Source organism: Pteronotus mesoamericanus, unplaced genomic scaffold (assembly GCF_021234165.1).
Source record: "Pteronotus mesoamericanus isolate MK-2021 breed Mesoamerican mustached bat unplaced genomic scaffold, CSHL_Meso_final scaffold_476, whole genome shotgun sequence".
Lineage (NCBI taxonomy): Eukaryota > Metazoa > Chordata > Mammalia > Chiroptera > Mormoopidae > Pteronotus > Pteronotus mesoamericanus.
Window position 1 is genome coordinate 2,944,024 of NW_026555318.1, and position 18,554 is coordinate 2,962,577.

Below are 18,554 nucleotides of genomic sequence, written 5' to 3' on the forward strand. Positions count from 1 at the left end.
TTATTTAATTTTATAAGACTTTAATTTCACTGCTTAAAGTCTCTAAACTTAAAGTCTCTATTTTTTTTATCTTTTTGTTTTTATTGTTTCTAACAAAAGATGTCAGTGCTCAGTTTTAAAGAAATAGAAAAATATTACTACAAAATTTTAAAGCTATATCAATATTTTTATTTTTTTAATGTAAAAGCAACATGCTAATTGACAGATGCTGAATGTGTTGAATTTGTTATATTGGTTTCTTTTGTGTTAAATCTTTTTAAAATTTCTTCCTATTTCTTTTCTTAGAATATATTTTATCCAAATACATCCTCATTTTCTACCAAAACTCTTAATCTATCTAGAATATTTGGCCAAGGGAAAATATTTTTAAATATTTCTTATCATCCTGAGGTGAATAATAGACTACTGGTGGGAACTCCATAAATTGGGCACCATATTAAAAGTTTTGTAAATATAGGGACACAGCTATTTCCCATGAAAATGTCAACCTCTTCATTAAAAACAAACAACAACAAACCAACTCTTCATCACTATAATTTCCTGTCTTTCTTTTTCTTCTGTCTCTTGTACTTTGTTTTTCTAACCAGGATAAATTCACAAGATAAGAAAAAGGATGGCATCTAGAATAAATACCAGTTTCACTTTGATTCCCAACCAGAAATATAGACGTAGTAATCGTCGATCCAGCTGTGCTTCCAGCACCCTTTATTCAGATTCTCAGCCCTTATCAGCGCTTGGAAATTTTAAAGCTTTGCCATTGGAAATATTCCAAATAATCTTAAGATATTTGTCAGGTGAGGTTTGGGGACCATGAGCAGGCTACATAGACACTCAAATATTCTTATTTTTCCCAAGAACTAGTTTGTCATCTTTGGCCCTGCTAAAATTAATAGTGTTCACATTAAGTTTATCTTCTAAAACTTCATCGTTGTTAGGTACGGGATACGATGAGAAAGTACAATACTCAAAACTCCTTAAGCATGATTCTCATTATAATGACGTGGTAATGTGGCTGTTACATCTCAAAATATTTCTAATGTATTGAGCACTGGATTTAAAACAATTTTAGATTTTCCTCTTTATTTTTACTATTATTTAATATTATTAATGAGCTAACAAATTATTACATAGTACTAACAGCGACGTTCTTGTACTTAAGCCATTCATATATATGTATATGTTTTTCCTTTGGTAGTGAAGGATATCAGCATACTAAGCATGGTGTCCAAAACATTCAGCCAGCACATTATTAATTATATCTCAACCTCATCAGGAAGCAAAAGGCTTCTACTGCAGGACTTTCATAACCTTGAGCTGCCTGGCCAGAGACAAGACTCTGCTATATTGGAACACTACAGATCTCTAGGTAATTTATATAATAAGAATTGTAACAAGTAAAGAACCATACTTAATTAAGGGGATTTTATTATACAATTCTGCAAGACCCATGGGAAATGGAATATTTTCTAATATGTGCCTATTTCTATGACGCTTTTACTCTTCATTGTGAGGACTTTCCCTTAACAACAGTTCCTTACACTTAAGTTTCAAGATGAGAGAATTCACTTAATGTAAAAAGTGTCATCCCTTGTAATTTCATGTGGATAAAATGTCACCTATGCTTATTTTCTAGGTGGCTTACCAGTTTAGGAAATTGATATATTTTCTATGCTTTATTTTCTGAGGATCTAATGAGTTTTATCTTGATACCTCTTTTCCCTTTCAACCATAATCTCGTCCTTAAAGTAGAAACTTGAACACATTATTGTGGAAGATCACTTATTCTTTTATCAGAAACAATGTTGTTTTTTCAAGCACTGTACATATTTACTAATAAATCATTATGTTGTGATTAAATTAACCTTATCAAAGGAAATTTCTATGATCTTTTTTCCCTTGATTTGTATTCATTTGTCTTTCACCCCATTTATTGATTTTATTCTCCCTAAAAGTGCTGAAATAAAATTCTAATTTTGACTTGACTAATGACACCAATTAAACTAGAAATCACCTTGTAATGAAACAAAATATGACAATAAAACCTAATATCAAAGTGGTGTTGAGATTAAATAAAGGCATACAAAGTAAATTAACTATATTACCTTTTAGTAGCCCAAGGATGCCTAGCATTAGATAATAAAATAAGACTATATAGATGTATAAATATATAAAGCTTTATTTGACAAGTATATTTAATAAGACTATATTAAAGGTATATAATTTGATTATAATGTTATTGGCTTTATTTTTTATTAAACTTAGTACTAAGTCTGTAACAGAATATGCAATTATTTTTTTGCTACTTGTTATTGTAAATATCTTTTACAAACATCATTAGGTGCAGAGGAAATGGTATGTGATTGGGTAAAAGAGCTTTGGTTTTGATCTGAAAGAATTCTTCTCCCTGACCAAGTCTCAGTTGCTTAAACAAAAAACTGAGACAATTATATGGATAAGCTAGTTAAGAAGAATACAAATGTGTATTGATCTTAATAGCTAGCTTTTTAAAACAGTTTTATTCATGTAATGATTTCAATCTTATGTTTAATTTTGATGCAGACACCTGGCTTATGACTGATTCTTTAAGTAAATGTTTGATGAACTTACCATTTTCTCATGTTGCTATTCCTGTCTGATCTGTTCTTATTTTCAGACATTAAAATAACATTTTCAGAATCCTGCTCTTTGAATATTATAAATTTTAATTTTCTTCTTCATACAAAACAGAGCAGATGGCCAGTGTGGAAAGAACATTACATCTGACTCTATTTCAGTAAAAAGAAATTAAAGAAGTTGGTCTCTAAAGGGTATTGCAGAGCACCTTTGTTAAAAAAAAAAAAAAAAAGTCAGCCAGTATTGGTTTTTATGGTTAATTACAACCCTTAAAAATAGTAGTTTTACATTAGAAAAGGCAACCAACATACAATTATAGCTTACAATTCCACAGCTATGACATGCCATGGGACTGGATGCCAAAACATGAAAGGAAAAGAACTCAGCCTGAAAACCAAACACTGAAAATGTCTTTTTATGTACAAAAAATAGGGAGGGTTTATGTGTAAAACTTAATTCTGGTCATGTGTTACCAAACATAACAACTTCTAAAAATAAATCAGGTTCCCATATATTTTACAGAAGTATATAAAGTAATATTTATATTATGTTAAAAAGTAAATGCAGAGAAGATGAAAACTGAAGAAAGTAATGATATGCGAGTATATATTTTCCTGCTATATATCTTATTTTTAATTTGAAGACATTTGCCCTCATAGGAATGTTAACAATGTATTGCCTTTTTAGGAAAACAGACTATTTAAAGTTAGAGGAAACAAATTGTTCACTTCCTGTCCCTGTAGTTGAAGTTCCATATCTCACTGGGACATTAAAGGGGTTTTTTTCTTCTTTTTTAAATGTCTGAACACAAAATTCTATACATTCTTAACATGCAAACCCCATAAAAGGTTATATTTGAAGGGAGAAAAATATTGTAATCCAAACAATATTTTTCTGTGAGCAAAAATGACTTAAAACCTCTGAAATTTTAAAGACTTATGATTTAAAATTTTTTTTATTTTCCAAAAAGAATACAAAAACTCTTCCCATTCTTTCTATGTTTTGTATTAACAGTTCAGAACAATATGTTTTCTATGGAATAAAGACATATAAAGTTTCCCTAGTGTACTTTATGTCTTGTCATTGTACCTTTTAAAATCTAAATAATATAAAATTTTTCCATACCTGTCCGATAGTATCAATTTAACAATAGTTTATAAAATATTATGCCAGTGCCTCTTAGGCAGACATCAAAGTCACTTGGTAATCAACACAGAAATGTTTACATCCTTGCCCCCAAACTTTCTCTTACAAACCATATACCATACCATACTTGACTCTCAGGAAACATTATGCTGTGCTTTATAGATATTTTTAATTGATTGCATTGTCACCTTTTTTTGGTGTGTGTGTTTTTTTAACTTTCTCAGGTTTACTATTTAAAAGATGTACACTGCTGCTACCCACAAAGGAAAGACTAAAGTATATTCACAAGATACTCGCAGAAGTAAGATCATACTTTTTTTTAATTTATTGATTTTTTTGAGATAGAGAAAAGGGGGAGAGACAGACAAACAGACAAAAATATCAATTTGATGTTCTACTTATTTATGCATTCATTGGTCAATTCTTGTATGTGCCCAGAGTGAGGATCAAACCTGCAACCTTGGCATACTTTTGAATTAGTTCACAATCTTGATTTCCAGTGAAGATATTTTATCATTGTCTTATATTCATTTAAATCTATCCTTAACTAGTAGAATTTCATGAGTTAGTATTAAAAAATTGATCAATGATAATTTAATACTTTACCAAGTACTCAAAGAATATAAAATGTGAAAATACAGTACAGTAGCCCTTTACTTATAAAATAATTTCATATATAACTAAATACAGTGCATCATTTAAGTTTATTAGGTGTATCAGAGTATAAAAGCATTTTTATCCCACATGGGAATCATGAGGATGTTTTAAAGTGGTGATTTAGATGTTTGATTAAAATGAAATAATTTCTGAATGTTAAAATATTACTGTTTAAATATACAAAAACATAAAATGTTGCAATATATAACATGACAGCCCTTTTATGATAATTTATGATTTGAATATGTGTATCAATGTGTTGGGCATAATTTCTATGTAAGAAAATGAGTTTTACTATACAAACCCAAACGTATATGCAGTGCTGATGGTTCAGTTCCACACTCAGTAGCATGCAAACTATATCTGATCTACTGGCTTTTTTCATCTCAATATTTGTATTAAATTGAGGTCTATATTATTGTAGCAGCTTCCCAGATGATCTTTCTGCCATCCAGTTTCTTCAGTCCCCAGACATTCTGCACATTGAATCAAGGTTATTCTTCCTAAAGCATCACTTTCATCAAGTTAATTTTCTTGCTTAAAAAAAATCTTCCAGTGGCTACTCAGTTTCAGCAAGATAAAGTCCAAAGTCCATAGCTGGTATTTAGGTTCTAACAATGCAACCTAGTTAAGCCTAGTTAAGTTGGTTGTATCTTTCTTCCCAAATAAACATTTTTATTCATACCCCTATGCAATTTTGCCCTTATTGTTTCTCTCACCAATCCTTTCCACTTGTTGTATATCTGAATCCTACTTTAAGACGTTGCTTGTTTCACATCCTTCATAAGTTTTTAAAATCGTCCCCAAATTTATCATTTCCCTGCTTTCATAGTATCTGATATAATATTTTGTCATTTTATCATTTATACATATTCTAACCTGAATTATCAAAATAACTTCACATGTGTATATCTTATTCTCCTAAATAAATTATGAGTTCCTTGGAGGCAGACTTTGTTTTTTATTTCTTTCTTTATAAAGATTTTATTTATTTATTTTCAGAGAGAGGGGGAGGGAGGGAGAAAGAGAGGGAGAGAAACATCAATGAGCAAGAGAAACAATGATTGGTTGCTTCTAGCACACCCCCCAACTGGGTACTTATCTTGCAACCCAGGTATGTGCCCTGATAGAGAATTGAACCCCAGACTTTTCACTTCACAGGCTGACCGGCATTCAGTCCACTCAGAGACCCCAGTCAGGGCCTGTATTTTATCTTTTGTAATCTCTACCTCTATAACAGTGCTAATTAGTTACCTAACGTTTTAGTTATTTTCAGTTAATACGGAACAAATGCTTACATATTTCCATTAAATTTGAATGTCAAATCATTGTACAGTTCCACTGAAAAGGATGAATTAATAATTGTTCTCTTACAGGTTTCCTGTTTTAAATTCAATGGCTGTGCAGCTCCTATGCAATGTTTAGGATTATCATGTTATGGCATGTTTTTACAGGTACATTTTTTTTAATGAAAGAAGAAAAAGAATGTTTTGGAACTGTTGACATGTAATGTTATATAATGTGTTATAGAGCATGCAGTGTATAATTCAATGGGTTAAAAAATAATACTCTAAAAAAACAAAATAAAATTGTAAAGATTTGAGAATGTGTTAATCTAATAATGTTTGCTACCTCAAATTTTCTTCTTGGATTTCTCTCTGGTATATATAATATTGGTATTATAATACTATAATCTTCTTTGTTATTCAATGTTATTAAATATTAACAGTATATTATTAATATATTATACTATTCTAAGCAATGTACATGTACTAGCTTATTTAAAACTTACAACAACCTTATGAGGTTTACAACAGTCTTACATCAATCTTGCATATATCCCAGCCTACCAGCCTGTCCCAAAGAAATGAAAAAATCTGTCTTGGACAGGTAATATAAACACATGTATTTATATGAAATTCAAAAGGTACAAAATGATATAAAGCGAAAAGTACGTCTCCCTCCAAGGCCTGTTCCTTGTTCACTGATCGCCCTTCAACAGAATTAACCGATGTTAGCAGTTTCTTGTATGTCCTTCCGGAGATAATAAGCTTGATTTTTTACTACTGAAATCCAGGTCAACTATTTTAAGAAAAATTTTTGTGATTGATCAACTTTTTCCAATTCTAATTACAGTTGACCCTTGAACAACACGGGGGTTAGAGGTGCCATCCTACACAGTCCAAAATCTATGTATAACTTTTGACTCCCCCCAAATTTAAGTTGGCTATTGGTATTCAAGGGGGATTGGTTCCAGGATCACACATGGATACCAAAATCCATGGATGGTCAAGTCCCCTATATAAAATGGCTTAGGTCAATGCAGTCAGCCCTCCACATCTGTGTCCTCCCAACCTCACACTGAAAACAGTACACACATATTCATTGAAAATAAAATCTGCATAAAGGTGGACCTGCACAGTTCAAACCTGTGTTGTTCAAGGGTCAGTTGTATAATGATATACCATTTGAATTTCTTTTTCATATATGTTTAACTCTACATTTGGGTTTACTCAAAAATAATTATTAATTTTTTTCCTAATAAAATTTTTCTGCTTATTCACATCCAAATGTCATAAATGCTTATAAATTGTCACATTAAGTGAAATCTTTATCATTTATAAGCAATATCATAAAGGATAGTGTAGTCTAAAACTAAGCCACAGTATGCATGGGAGTCAGATGTCTAAACCTATGTTCTAAGGTTTGGGGCCTTCGTTATTTTTCCTCATACTGTCAGAGTTCAGGGTTTAGTAGAATTTGGAAGTTCTCTGAAAACATACTCCCTTTAAAAGAAAAAGAAATTTAATTTGGAGCATTTCTATATTTTGTTTATGTAAAATTACTTATTAATTTTAACAATTCCATAGTGGATAAAAATTATACATCACCTGGATCATGTGCTACAGCAGTTATGTGCTTATGAGGCAATACTGACTTATGTTTTGATCTGATGGTATGAACATCTGCATTGTTTCCTTTATTTTATTATCCTCAGATCTTAACAGCAGGTTGGGATGAACTTGAGTGCCATCGTGTTTTTAACTTCTTATGTGAGCTGACTAGTCTCTCCCGCAAGGTGCAGACCACTGTCTTCAGCAAACCAGGTAAAGAACTATAAGTCATGCTTGCTCTTGTCTCTCCTTTTCCTAATATATTATTTCTTATTAGCTAGTCTTGCTCATATCTCCTTCTGTGTTATGTGTATGTTTGTGGTTGCCCTAACTTCTGCCAAGAATAAGTTACTCCTTCTAATAAAAAGAAATTAATAAGTTTATATGCATAGTATACATTATACAGAGAAAAAAAGAACTACAATTCAGAAATAACATGATACAATAATAAAACAAAAAAAGCACAATTCAAAGTGTATTTAAAAATAAATTGTGGTATTCATTTATAGTAAAAGAACAAAGAAATGGAGTGATAAACACTGAATTGGATAAGGAAGCTCAAGTGGCATGTAATTAGAGAAAGAGGGGTACTCAGAGGGCTTCGACTGTATTAATAATATTTTATTCCTTAAGATGGGTGGAGGATAAAAAGTGTTCATGATAGTATTCTTTAAACCTTTGTATATACCTGAAATATTTCATATTTTAAAAATTATGAGACTCTACATTCCAGCAGTTTCACTCTGAAAAACTCTCACAGTTTGCACAAGGAGACATGTATAAGAATGAATATTGCAGCATGTAACCATGAAAAGCAAAACAACCTAAATGCCCATTGTCAGGAGAATGGTTAAATGAATTGTGACATAGTCATATAATTAAAACTCTTAGTAATTAAAACAAATGAACTAAGAGACCTATGTGTTAATATAGGTAAATATCAAAATATAATTTGAGAGAAAAGATTACCAACTGATACTTTCAATATGAAACCATTTATAAACATATTAAAAACATGAAAAATATTTTTATAGTTACATACATATGTTTGAAAGTATAGAAATAAAGTTAAGAGATGTAGTAGGTGATTTTGTATATCAAGTTGAGTAGGCCATTATATACAGATATTTGGCCAAACATTATTCTAGATGTTTTTCTGAAGTTAATTTTTAGATGAGGTTAACAGTCAAATCGGTAGACTTTGAGTAAAGCAGATTATCTTTTGTAATGTGGGTGTTCCTTATCCAATCCAAACTGTATCAGTAATGTTTTATTTACTTTAAAAATCTGAAGCAAGTATAGCAAAAAGTAGTTTTGACAAAGCTAGGCAATTGGTACACAGCATTTGTTATAGTATTCTGCTTTTCTGTCAGCTTGAAATATTTTATTATAAAACAAATTATGGACTAAAAAGGCTTATTTGGAAGCCAAATGAAACACTAACAAAATTAATTTATCATGTTGCTCCCTTGAGCAAAAACTGTATTAACTCCCTGATATATACTGGTCTTCACATTCTAATCCTAACCTACTTTTAAAAATTTATTGCCCATTATTCTCTGTATCAGTATGATATAAAGTAGGCATATTGCTCTATTCATTGTGTCTCAGACATCTATTACACATTTCTACCTCATGCCTTTTTTTCATTCTCTTTTTTTCCTGAGATACCATGTTTCCTTCTTATCCTTTAAGACCAATTTGCCGGCCCTGCTCTGTAAAGACTTTCCTGATTTCCCCAGACCTGCAGTAATCTCTCTTCTAAACTTCTGTGTTCCTTGGCTTAACACATCAGAGGATACTTACATTATATGTCCTTAGATAATTGATTGACTTCCCATTTACACTTGTCTTACCTACAAATAGGTAGACCATAAATGGTATAAAAGTTTAAAATGGTGCTGCCCTATAGAAAAGTTTGGCTGTTCCTTAAAAAGTTAAACATAGAATTATCATATGGCCCAGCAATTCCACTCCTAAATGTATACCTAAGGGAACTGAGAGCAAGGACTTGGACAGATTTTTGTATGCCAATGCTCTTTGCAGCATTATTCACAATAGCTAAAAAGAGGAAACAGCCAAGGGTTCATCAACGGATGAATAAATAAACAAAATGTGGTACACACAAACAATGGAATATTATTCAGCCATAAGGAGTGACGTTTTGACACATGCTGCAATATGAATGCACTTTGAAATCATCATGCTAAGTGAAATAAGTCAGACACAAAAGGACAAATACTGTATAATTCCACTTATATGAGGTACCTAGAACAGGCAAATTCATAAAAACAGAAAGTAGATTGGAGATTATCAGGAAATGGGGAAAGGGAGCCTTATTGCATAATGGTTACAGAATTTCTATTTGAAGTGATGATAAGTTTTAGAAATAGTGGTGATGATTGAACAACATTGTGAATGTAATTGATGCCACTGAACTCTACACTTTAAAAATGGTTTAAAATTTTATATTATATGCATTTTACCACAATTTTTTAAAAACAGTAATACAATATAATAAAAACTATTGAATTATATGCTTTAAGTGGATAAAATTGTATGGTATGTAAATTATACATATTTCAATAATGCTGTTAAAAGAAAACACACAAAATACCACTTGATACCCACTAGGATGACTAGAATCAAAAAGTCAGAAAACAAGTGTTGTTGAGAGTGTAAAGAAATTGGAACCCTCATACGTTTCTGGTGGAAATGTAAAATTGTTCAGCCACTTTAGAAAACAGTCTAGCAGGTTCTTCAAATGCTTAAATATAGAGTTACCATATGACCCAGCAATTTCACTCCTATGTATAGCCCCAAGAAAAATGAAAACACATGTCCACACAGAAACTTGTACATGAATGTTAATAGCAGCATTATTCAGAATAACCAAAAGGTAGAAACAACCTACGTGTCCATCAGTGGGTGAATGGATAAGCAAAATGTGGTATGTCTACAATGGAGTATTATTTAGCCATAAAAATGAATGAAGTACTGATATGTGCCAAATACATGGATGAACCTTGAAAACATTAGCTAAGGGAGAGAAAGCCACATACTATATGATTTCATTCATATAAAATTCTAGAATAGGGAAATCTGTAGAGATAGAAAATAGATTATTCGTTGCTTAGGGCTCGGGTGGTAGAGTACGGAGGGATAGGGGAGTGACAGCTAAAAGAGCTGGATTTCTTTTTGAGGCAATCAAGTGTTCTAAAAGTTATTTGGTGATAGTTGTACATATCTGTGAATATACTAAAAACCATTGAATTGTACACTTTAAATGGGCAAATTGAATGGTATATAAATTATATTTCAATAAAGCTGTTTAAAAATAATTCCTTGATAATCTAAAACTTCTTCAGAGGAAAATAAAGTAATGCTTTCAATATAACGTATATTAATGATGTATGTCCTTGACCTATCCGTTATGCACATCAAGCTTTCTAAGAAGAATGATTTACAAGTCTTTTGTCTCCATAGGAAATGCCCGAAAACTGGAGTTAAGGATCAGACTGTTCTGTAGGAATGTTCTGCTTGATCATTGGACACATAGAAGTGATTCTGCTTTTTGGTTGACATGTATATTAAAACCATGGCCAATGGTGAATCAGGCAAGATTACTGTATATCATCTTTGGACCAATATCTCCTCAAGATGGTGAGCATCTATTCTTTAGCAACATATGTTACAAAACTGGTTAATTAGTTTTACTTTAGGAAGCATATCTTTTTGTATCTACTCAGTTTCATTATTCCTAATACCTAAATGGTTTCCTGATTTCATAGATTTATACTACATTAACTTGTGCATAACTTAAGCTTCAAGACACAAATTGTTCCCTGAAGGCCATTACCAAATATATTCCTATCATGTCTGGTTTACCTAAAATAGCTGCATTTCATTTTTAAACATTATCTTAATTTAAGATTATATTCACTTCTGTAGGGGAATAATAGTGCCAGTAAATCAAAGTAGTAATTGGACTTTATGATTTAATTAATTTGAGGTGCATAATATGATTTTTTTTGCAATTTTTTGCCTTTCTAATGAAGTTTAGATTAATGTTAAAATTATCATACAGTTCTTTAGTTCACATTGCCTCATATCAGGTGGTAAGCAGTTTAAAGTATGTTGAATAGCAGCAAGAAGCCAATCTGGGATTAAATTTTGTTGTGTAATTCACAAAGAGAACTGATCATAGGTAAATAATCAAAAATTAAGTGGATTAATCTGTTTTGATATAAATGTTTGGAAGATTCTCAAATATAGCATGTTCTCTTTTTCAGGTTTTATTTTATTTCAGTAAGATTACATTAATTGTTTATTCTAATGTCTCTTATAGGGATAGCATTATCTTTGAACTAGAAGCACTGCTTGGTGAAACTGCTTTTTCTTCATTTAGCTATTGTTGCTGTGCTTCATCATATCAGTCAGAGACATTCAAATTCATATTGTTATCAAAATTGACTTTCATTATAAAAGTAGCATATATAAGTAATGAATTCCATTATGCAATCCAATTTCCTTTTTAAACAATCCACGAAGTCTTTATCACAAATCCAACTATTCTGTCATAACTTATTTTTTTGTTTCAATTATCATTTAGGACAAGTGGTTTGGCAGAAAATGATAGAAGAACCTACAGATGAATCTAGTCTGAAAGGTTTGGCTGATGCCATTAAATTACTATATGACACAGGCATCAAAGAGTGGACAGCAGATGATGTGATCAGCCTTATAGATGAACTATCAGGTAAAATAATATATTTATCTCACTGAGTAACAAATTTATTATTATAATATAGTTATAAAATTATAAGGGTAATTATAGGTAACAGATGACTTGCCTAACTGAAATCATTAAATGTTCTAAAATATTTAAAGAATTTGGCAATGTTTGAAGAGAACACACGTAATTACTTTCCTTCAATTGTGTTATAAATATATATTTATTACTATTATTATTTGAAACCTTAACAATTACTCCCATTTTGTAAGTTCTCAGAAACACCCTCCTAGTTTTCGTAAGAAGAAACCCTCTCCTAATGGTATGGCAAATGTGAAACGATTTTTCCCATTTATGTATAATCCTTGAGATTCTGAAGTTTTCAAGATTTCTTTCCTTTCAGAGGATTAGGCCACCTTTCCTGTCGATCTATGTGTGGGAAAAATGCTTTTAAAAATTTCTAGTACATTTGTAAGACCTGCCATGACATGGCAGTAATCTCTGTCTCCAGTTAAACGCTGTAACTGAAAAACTAAAACATTTTTCTGATCTTTTCCCTTGACACTAATTGTATTTCCAATGAAATGAATAATAGTGCATGTAATTAATGATGTTTACTCTAGCTGTTGTGTAATTTCACATTAAAAAAACTGTTCTTTCTCCAATAAAAGTGGTTCCTCGTGAGTGGCTTCTAGAAAATAATGCACGTCTCCTAATCCTAAGTGGGAACGACATCTGTTTTACTTTCATGGCTAGTAAAGCTGTGAATGGACGGACTATTGAACTAGCAAGACTGATAGTCTTTTTGGCTTTGGTAAGTAAAAAATCAGTTTTTCTTTAACAAGTTGTTTAACATTTTAGTTGACATGCCAGGGAGCTGTCCTGAAGGAACTGAAATATGTACCAAACATTTTGAAAGAGTAAGGATATAAGTATATATTTTATATATACTTGTAAAATTTTGAAATATATGTAATAAACTATCATATTTGGAATTATTCCTGTATTACCCTTCCCTGCTTCATGTTTACATTGTCATTATACAGCTCTGCCAAGTTATATTCTTTTTATTTTTATTTAATTTAAAAAATTAATTTGAGAGAGAGACATTGATTTTGTTGTTCCACTTACTTATGCATTCATTGGTTGATTATTGTATGTGCCCTGATAGGGGATTGAACCCACAACCGTGGTGTATCAGGACAATGTTCTAACCAACTGAGCTCCCCTGTCAGGGCCCAAGTTATATTCTTTTTTTAAAAAAATTCTGTTAAAAAATAAAGTACTCCATTTGATTTGCTTCAGAATAATCAATGAGCAAGCAGAGAGAGGATGTGGTAGTGAAGGGAGATGAAGGTGAAGCAAGATTGGTAAGCTGGACAGTGGGTACAGGGGGGTTCATTATACTATTTTCTCTACTTTTTATAGTTAAAATGTTTTTCAAAACAAAATATTTTGAAATATTTTTAATATTTATTCATTTAACACAAATTGAGTTTTTATTCTGGGCCATACATTGTGTGAGATTCTAGGACTATGGAAATTAATAGGACAAGTCTCTGGACCAAAAGCTGCTTATAGTCTTTTAAGAGATACCAAGGTATATATAAATAAATTCAGTGAGATAAGTGTAAAAACATATGTACAAAAAATGCAAACAAAGGTAGCAGAAAAGGAGCCAATATTGGGTGAGTGAAGAACACAAAGAGGGTTTTCCCAACCCCAATTCATTTAAAAAATGAATAGAAGTCCTCCAGGCAGATAGACAAGGCAAATCACTTATTTTGCTACCATCATAGGTGCCAGTTCAACCAATGCCTCAAAAGCAATGAAATAATCTTCCAGTTGGCTGTTGTGAGGAATAACTGACTGTAATCCATTTCCTATGAAATGGAGGCAGGATCATTACCAACTCAACTACTTAAAACATGAATGAAATTTCTGTGGCTCTTTTTAAAATGTGAATAAACTACTTAATTAATTGTATTTTCAATATAAATATATATTTTAATAATTAAGTAGATTTCCTCCAAAAAAAAGAGAAACAGAGAAATGGAGTTTCAGGCTATCTTCACAGGACTATAAGAAGCTCAGTATTATTTCTGAAGGGAAAAATGTGCAGAAGAGGAAAAGGAGGTGAGGTTAGACAGAAAGGGAGCGGCTCGGTAATGAAGGGCCTTACATAGACTATTTGTGGGTCTTGAACAGATTCTCTATTAGGGAGCTGCTGAAAAGTTTTAGGAAAGGAGAGACATGATCAGTTTCAAGTTTTTAAAAGGTCACTTAGGCAGCACTATAGGAAAGAGAATGGAGAGGAGTTGCTAGACATGAAGAAGCCTTCTCTAGAAATTGTTCCCTGATTACCATCTCAACTATGATCATTAATTTTCTCTGAATTGCCTCAGATTTGTCTTCTCTTTATCTTCATTTACTATTAGTGTTCTTAAGCCATTTTATATGTGGAGTAAGTCACCTCCCAAAACAGATGGCAAATTTTTTGAAATCCAGGACTGTGTCACTTGCTTCTTTCATAATGCCTTGTTCCATGCCTTACACATAAGTAGTCAATACATTTTTCCTGTCAGATTAACATTATTTAGTTACACTACTATAAAGTTTATTTTCATGCTGTATATTAATTGGTTATGTTAGCTCAATTGGCCATTTAAAATGTTAGTAAACCTTTTTCTTTTCAGATTTAACTATTAACATGTAGTCTTTCCTTTAAATATTTATCTTTTAAATAATAGAGACATTTTTTCTTATAACTCTCAAGATGGAAAGTTGGTAATACTGTAAAATTCTCTTGCCTATTGAAGTTTCTTGTTTTTCTGTTACCTTAGTGGACTTCCTGAAAATAGAAACACTGTCTTTATGGGTTACCATTGTATTTCTAGCTCTTAGCGTGTTCTCAGTAAATATCTGTTAAATGAGTGAATGAGCCAAAGTCTTATTTTTCATATGTTTAATCATTGTTTTCAGTATTAGTTCTTACATTATTAATATTCTGTGATAAAATACAGAGGACAGACTGACAGTTGTCAGAGGGGAGAGGGCTAGGGGTCTGGGTGAAAAAGGGAAAGGGATTAACAAGTACAAATTTGTAGTTACAGAACAGTCATAGAGATGTAGATGACAGCATAGAGAATATAGTCAATGGTATCATGATAGCTATGTATGGGGCCAGGTAACTACTTGAAACATCAGAGGGAACACTCTAAAGTATATGATTTTCTAACTACTATAATGAACATCTGAAACTAATACAGAATAATATTGAATGTAAACTATAATTGAAAAATAAATTAAAAAATAATATTCTATGATAATTGTAAACCAGATTTTTATTTAAGTCATATAGTTTCCACTAAAATTGTACCACTTGAAAGCAAAGGAGTGTTGGATATAAAACATTTCTCACTTATAGATTCAATATAATGTCATGTGTAATAAATTATGTAAAATCATAAACCATCATAGTTAATACAATTTTCAAATTCTGTAGCTTTCTTTGCATAAAGGTTAACCATAATCCTTTGTATGTCTAAATCAGGTGTGCGAGAAAGAACTATACTGCATGGATTGGACAGTTAAAATAATGCAAAGACTCTGTAAAATCTTTAATACTTCAGTGGAAAAACATAACTTCCTGCAGAATGTGGCGAATGCATTTGCATGTATTATAATGGAAATGCTGCAGTCAGTTATGTCAGGTGAGTATGCATGTAGATGGTACACAGGTGTGAATAAAATACATTCTAGTCTCCACTTAAGACAGGAATAATTCTATGTAGACTTTTATTTCTAAACTGAAAATAGAAAGAGTAGACTTTTTTTGTTTGTTTTTCCATGAGATATATTTAGTTCCTGGTTTTGTCACTTTTTAAATTGTGTATTGGTTTTAGTGGAAAACAAAGCTAAAGAGTTTAACTTTGTTTTAACAAAGTTAAAACAAAGGAACCAATTCAGTTTTAAAGGAACCAGTCTTAAAGGAACCAATTTCAGTTTTGCAGAGCAAAAAATGTTTAATTGCTCATTCATCAACTGTCATAATCATAATAATGATATCCTATATTTATATAGTTTTAATATATATTTTATACAGTTTTATTAGGTATCCAACATGATAATCCTGTTTTACAGATGAGAAAACTAAAGCTTAGAAAAATTATCTGACTTGCCCTAGGTCTTAAAGTTAGAAACAATAAAACATGCACCAGCATCCTTTTCTTATGACTTCTAATTCAGCGCTCTTATAGAATTCCATTATTTCAGTGGTTAACATCTGACTTAGTTAAAGATCACTAACTAGTCTTCTGTTACATATTATTAGGAAGAATTGGAACATCTTATGTTTTAAATAGATCATATATTTTAAAACTTAACTGTCATTTTTTTCCCCTACTGTTCATTCCTGTGTATGGCATATAGGAGACCATGATGAAGAGGACAGAAACTTTTTGAATTTGTTCCATCTTGTGCATGCTCAGGCTAACTTCCATAAGGAGGTCCTGTATTTGACCGTGGAGTCTGCCTCTACCTAAATACTCAGAAAGCCTTATATTTAGAGACTACCTCACTGAACTAACAATTAGAAGAATGCTACTTTTCTACAAAGAATAGCATCCAAGGGACTTTTTATCTCCTGAGTAATTCTAAAGTTGCATAGAATTTTAGTGGCAACTGCTTAGACTGCTATTAATATAAAAATTACAAACAAACTGAAGAATATATTGAGATTTCTCTGAAAGACAAGTTGGTGCGTCTCCAGATATTGGTAAACCTTACACCAAAATAAATGGAACATTAGTGTCTAAGAATCTGGGACCAGTCAACTTGCATGTGTGGATCTTTGAAACAAGAGAAAATTTTGTTTTATAATTGAGCAGACCCAAATTCATTAAACAGAATGTATCTCTTCACTTTGCTTAGGTTGTGTAGACATAGCCTAGAATGTTTTGTGAAGGTTTGCAATATGATGTTTTGGAATTTGCAGATATGAATCACATTTTTACCACCTTCTTGGCCTATGGTTCATACACATTTTGTATGAACTGACAGATAAAAAACCAAAGGAAGTATGTGTATATGAGTATATACGCATTCATATATATATATATACACGTGTGTGTGTGTATGTACAAATTCATATATATGTGTGCGTATGTGTATATACATACTCATATATGTATGTACATACACATACACAAATATATCTTTCCTTCTTTAAGACAAATAATACAAAAACCTATCAATAGAGAGGGTATATATTGTTTTAATACAAATCATCTTTTATTTCCTGGGGATTGAACTGTTGCAAATAAGGAGAAATATGAGAGAAAAATACCTATTCTGCTGCCAGAACAATATGCATAAATAATTTGCACTTCTTCCTGAAGCTTTTCTCCCTATCTTAAAGAATAGAACTTGAGGGAAACTGGAAGAGTGGATATTTAGAGGAGCCTGTGAGTGGGGTTTCTCTTCACTCAAGTGAATGAATTCCAAGAAGCTCCAGGACTGTTTCAGTCTGACTGACATCTGCCACCACCACTTTTACTATTAAAGCAAAAAATAATAGTGCCTAGTGGGGGCTTAAATAATGCTGGAGCCCTCCTGGATCTCTCATTTTCTTCTCCTTGGGTTTGATCATTTTACTTCTGCTAAAGACATACCCCTTCCCACTCAACTTTTTGGAGGCTGGCTTTCTTTTCCTAAGCTCTTGATTTAACTCACCTCATGAGCTGATAAAGGGAAGAAACATTAGAAGATACAGAAACTACCCACAAAAGTAGGGTATAAATTATGGGAAATTCTCAAATATTTGGCAAGAGGGGCTCAGTAACAGATTTAATAAGAATGAGGAAGAGTGAAAATTGCAGAGAAAATATAAACTGTGTTAACAAGATTTTGCTATATTTCAGTAGCATAAGCATTTAACCTTCTTTTACGGAGGGTCAGAAATTAACTGCCTTTCTTTGATGGATTGTCCAATTATAATTCCATCTGTGACAGGAATTGTTTCTCCAAAGTTTATAGCATTTGCATATTTATGCAAAAAACAGAGTCCTTGCTTTTATCCTGGTTTCATTTTCTTCCTCTCAGTTTCATTTTCTTCCTTCCAATTCACAACTAAATTATGAAGATTAAAAGTTGACATATACCAGAGAACAAAACAACACCTTAATTAGCTTTTTATTTTCATTCTCACCCTTTTTCTCATACATTCCTTTAAAAACCTAATCCACCTAGAAAACACTGGTGATTCCAAATCAAGAATATACTCCATTAGATTATTTGTAGGGGAAAAAAGAAAAATGAAGAAAAACACTTAAAATTTTAATATTAGTAATGAATATTTTAAATATTTTACTAAGTAGATATTGTTTCATTCTCTTAGAGAAGCAACTTGGCATTGCGAAGTTTCCTTGCATTCCTTGAATTATCCAAATCTCTACGGCAGTTATTTTCAGAAACTTCACAAAGGAAAAATGGTTTAATTTAAAAGATTTTTG

At 31.5% G+C, this 18,554-nt stretch overlaps 1 protein-coding gene across 1 annotated transcript; it reads left to right on the forward strand.

Moving 5' to 3' along the window:
• Positions 1-613: 613 nt before the first annotated feature.
• On the forward strand, positions 614-16,586 carry FBXO47 (F-box protein 47). The gene is made up of 10 exons (XM_054593626.1): positions 614-794; positions 1,196-1,366; positions 3,984-4,060; positions 5,793-5,870; positions 7,415-7,523; positions 10,797-10,973; positions 11,923-12,069; positions 12,714-12,856; positions 15,596-15,755; positions 16,474-16,586. Exons 1-10 carry the CDS (start codon positions 614-616, stop codon positions 16,584-16,586), a joined length of 1,356 nt encoding a protein of 451 aa, XP_054449601.1.
• Positions 16,587-18,554: the final 1,968 nt, after the last annotated feature.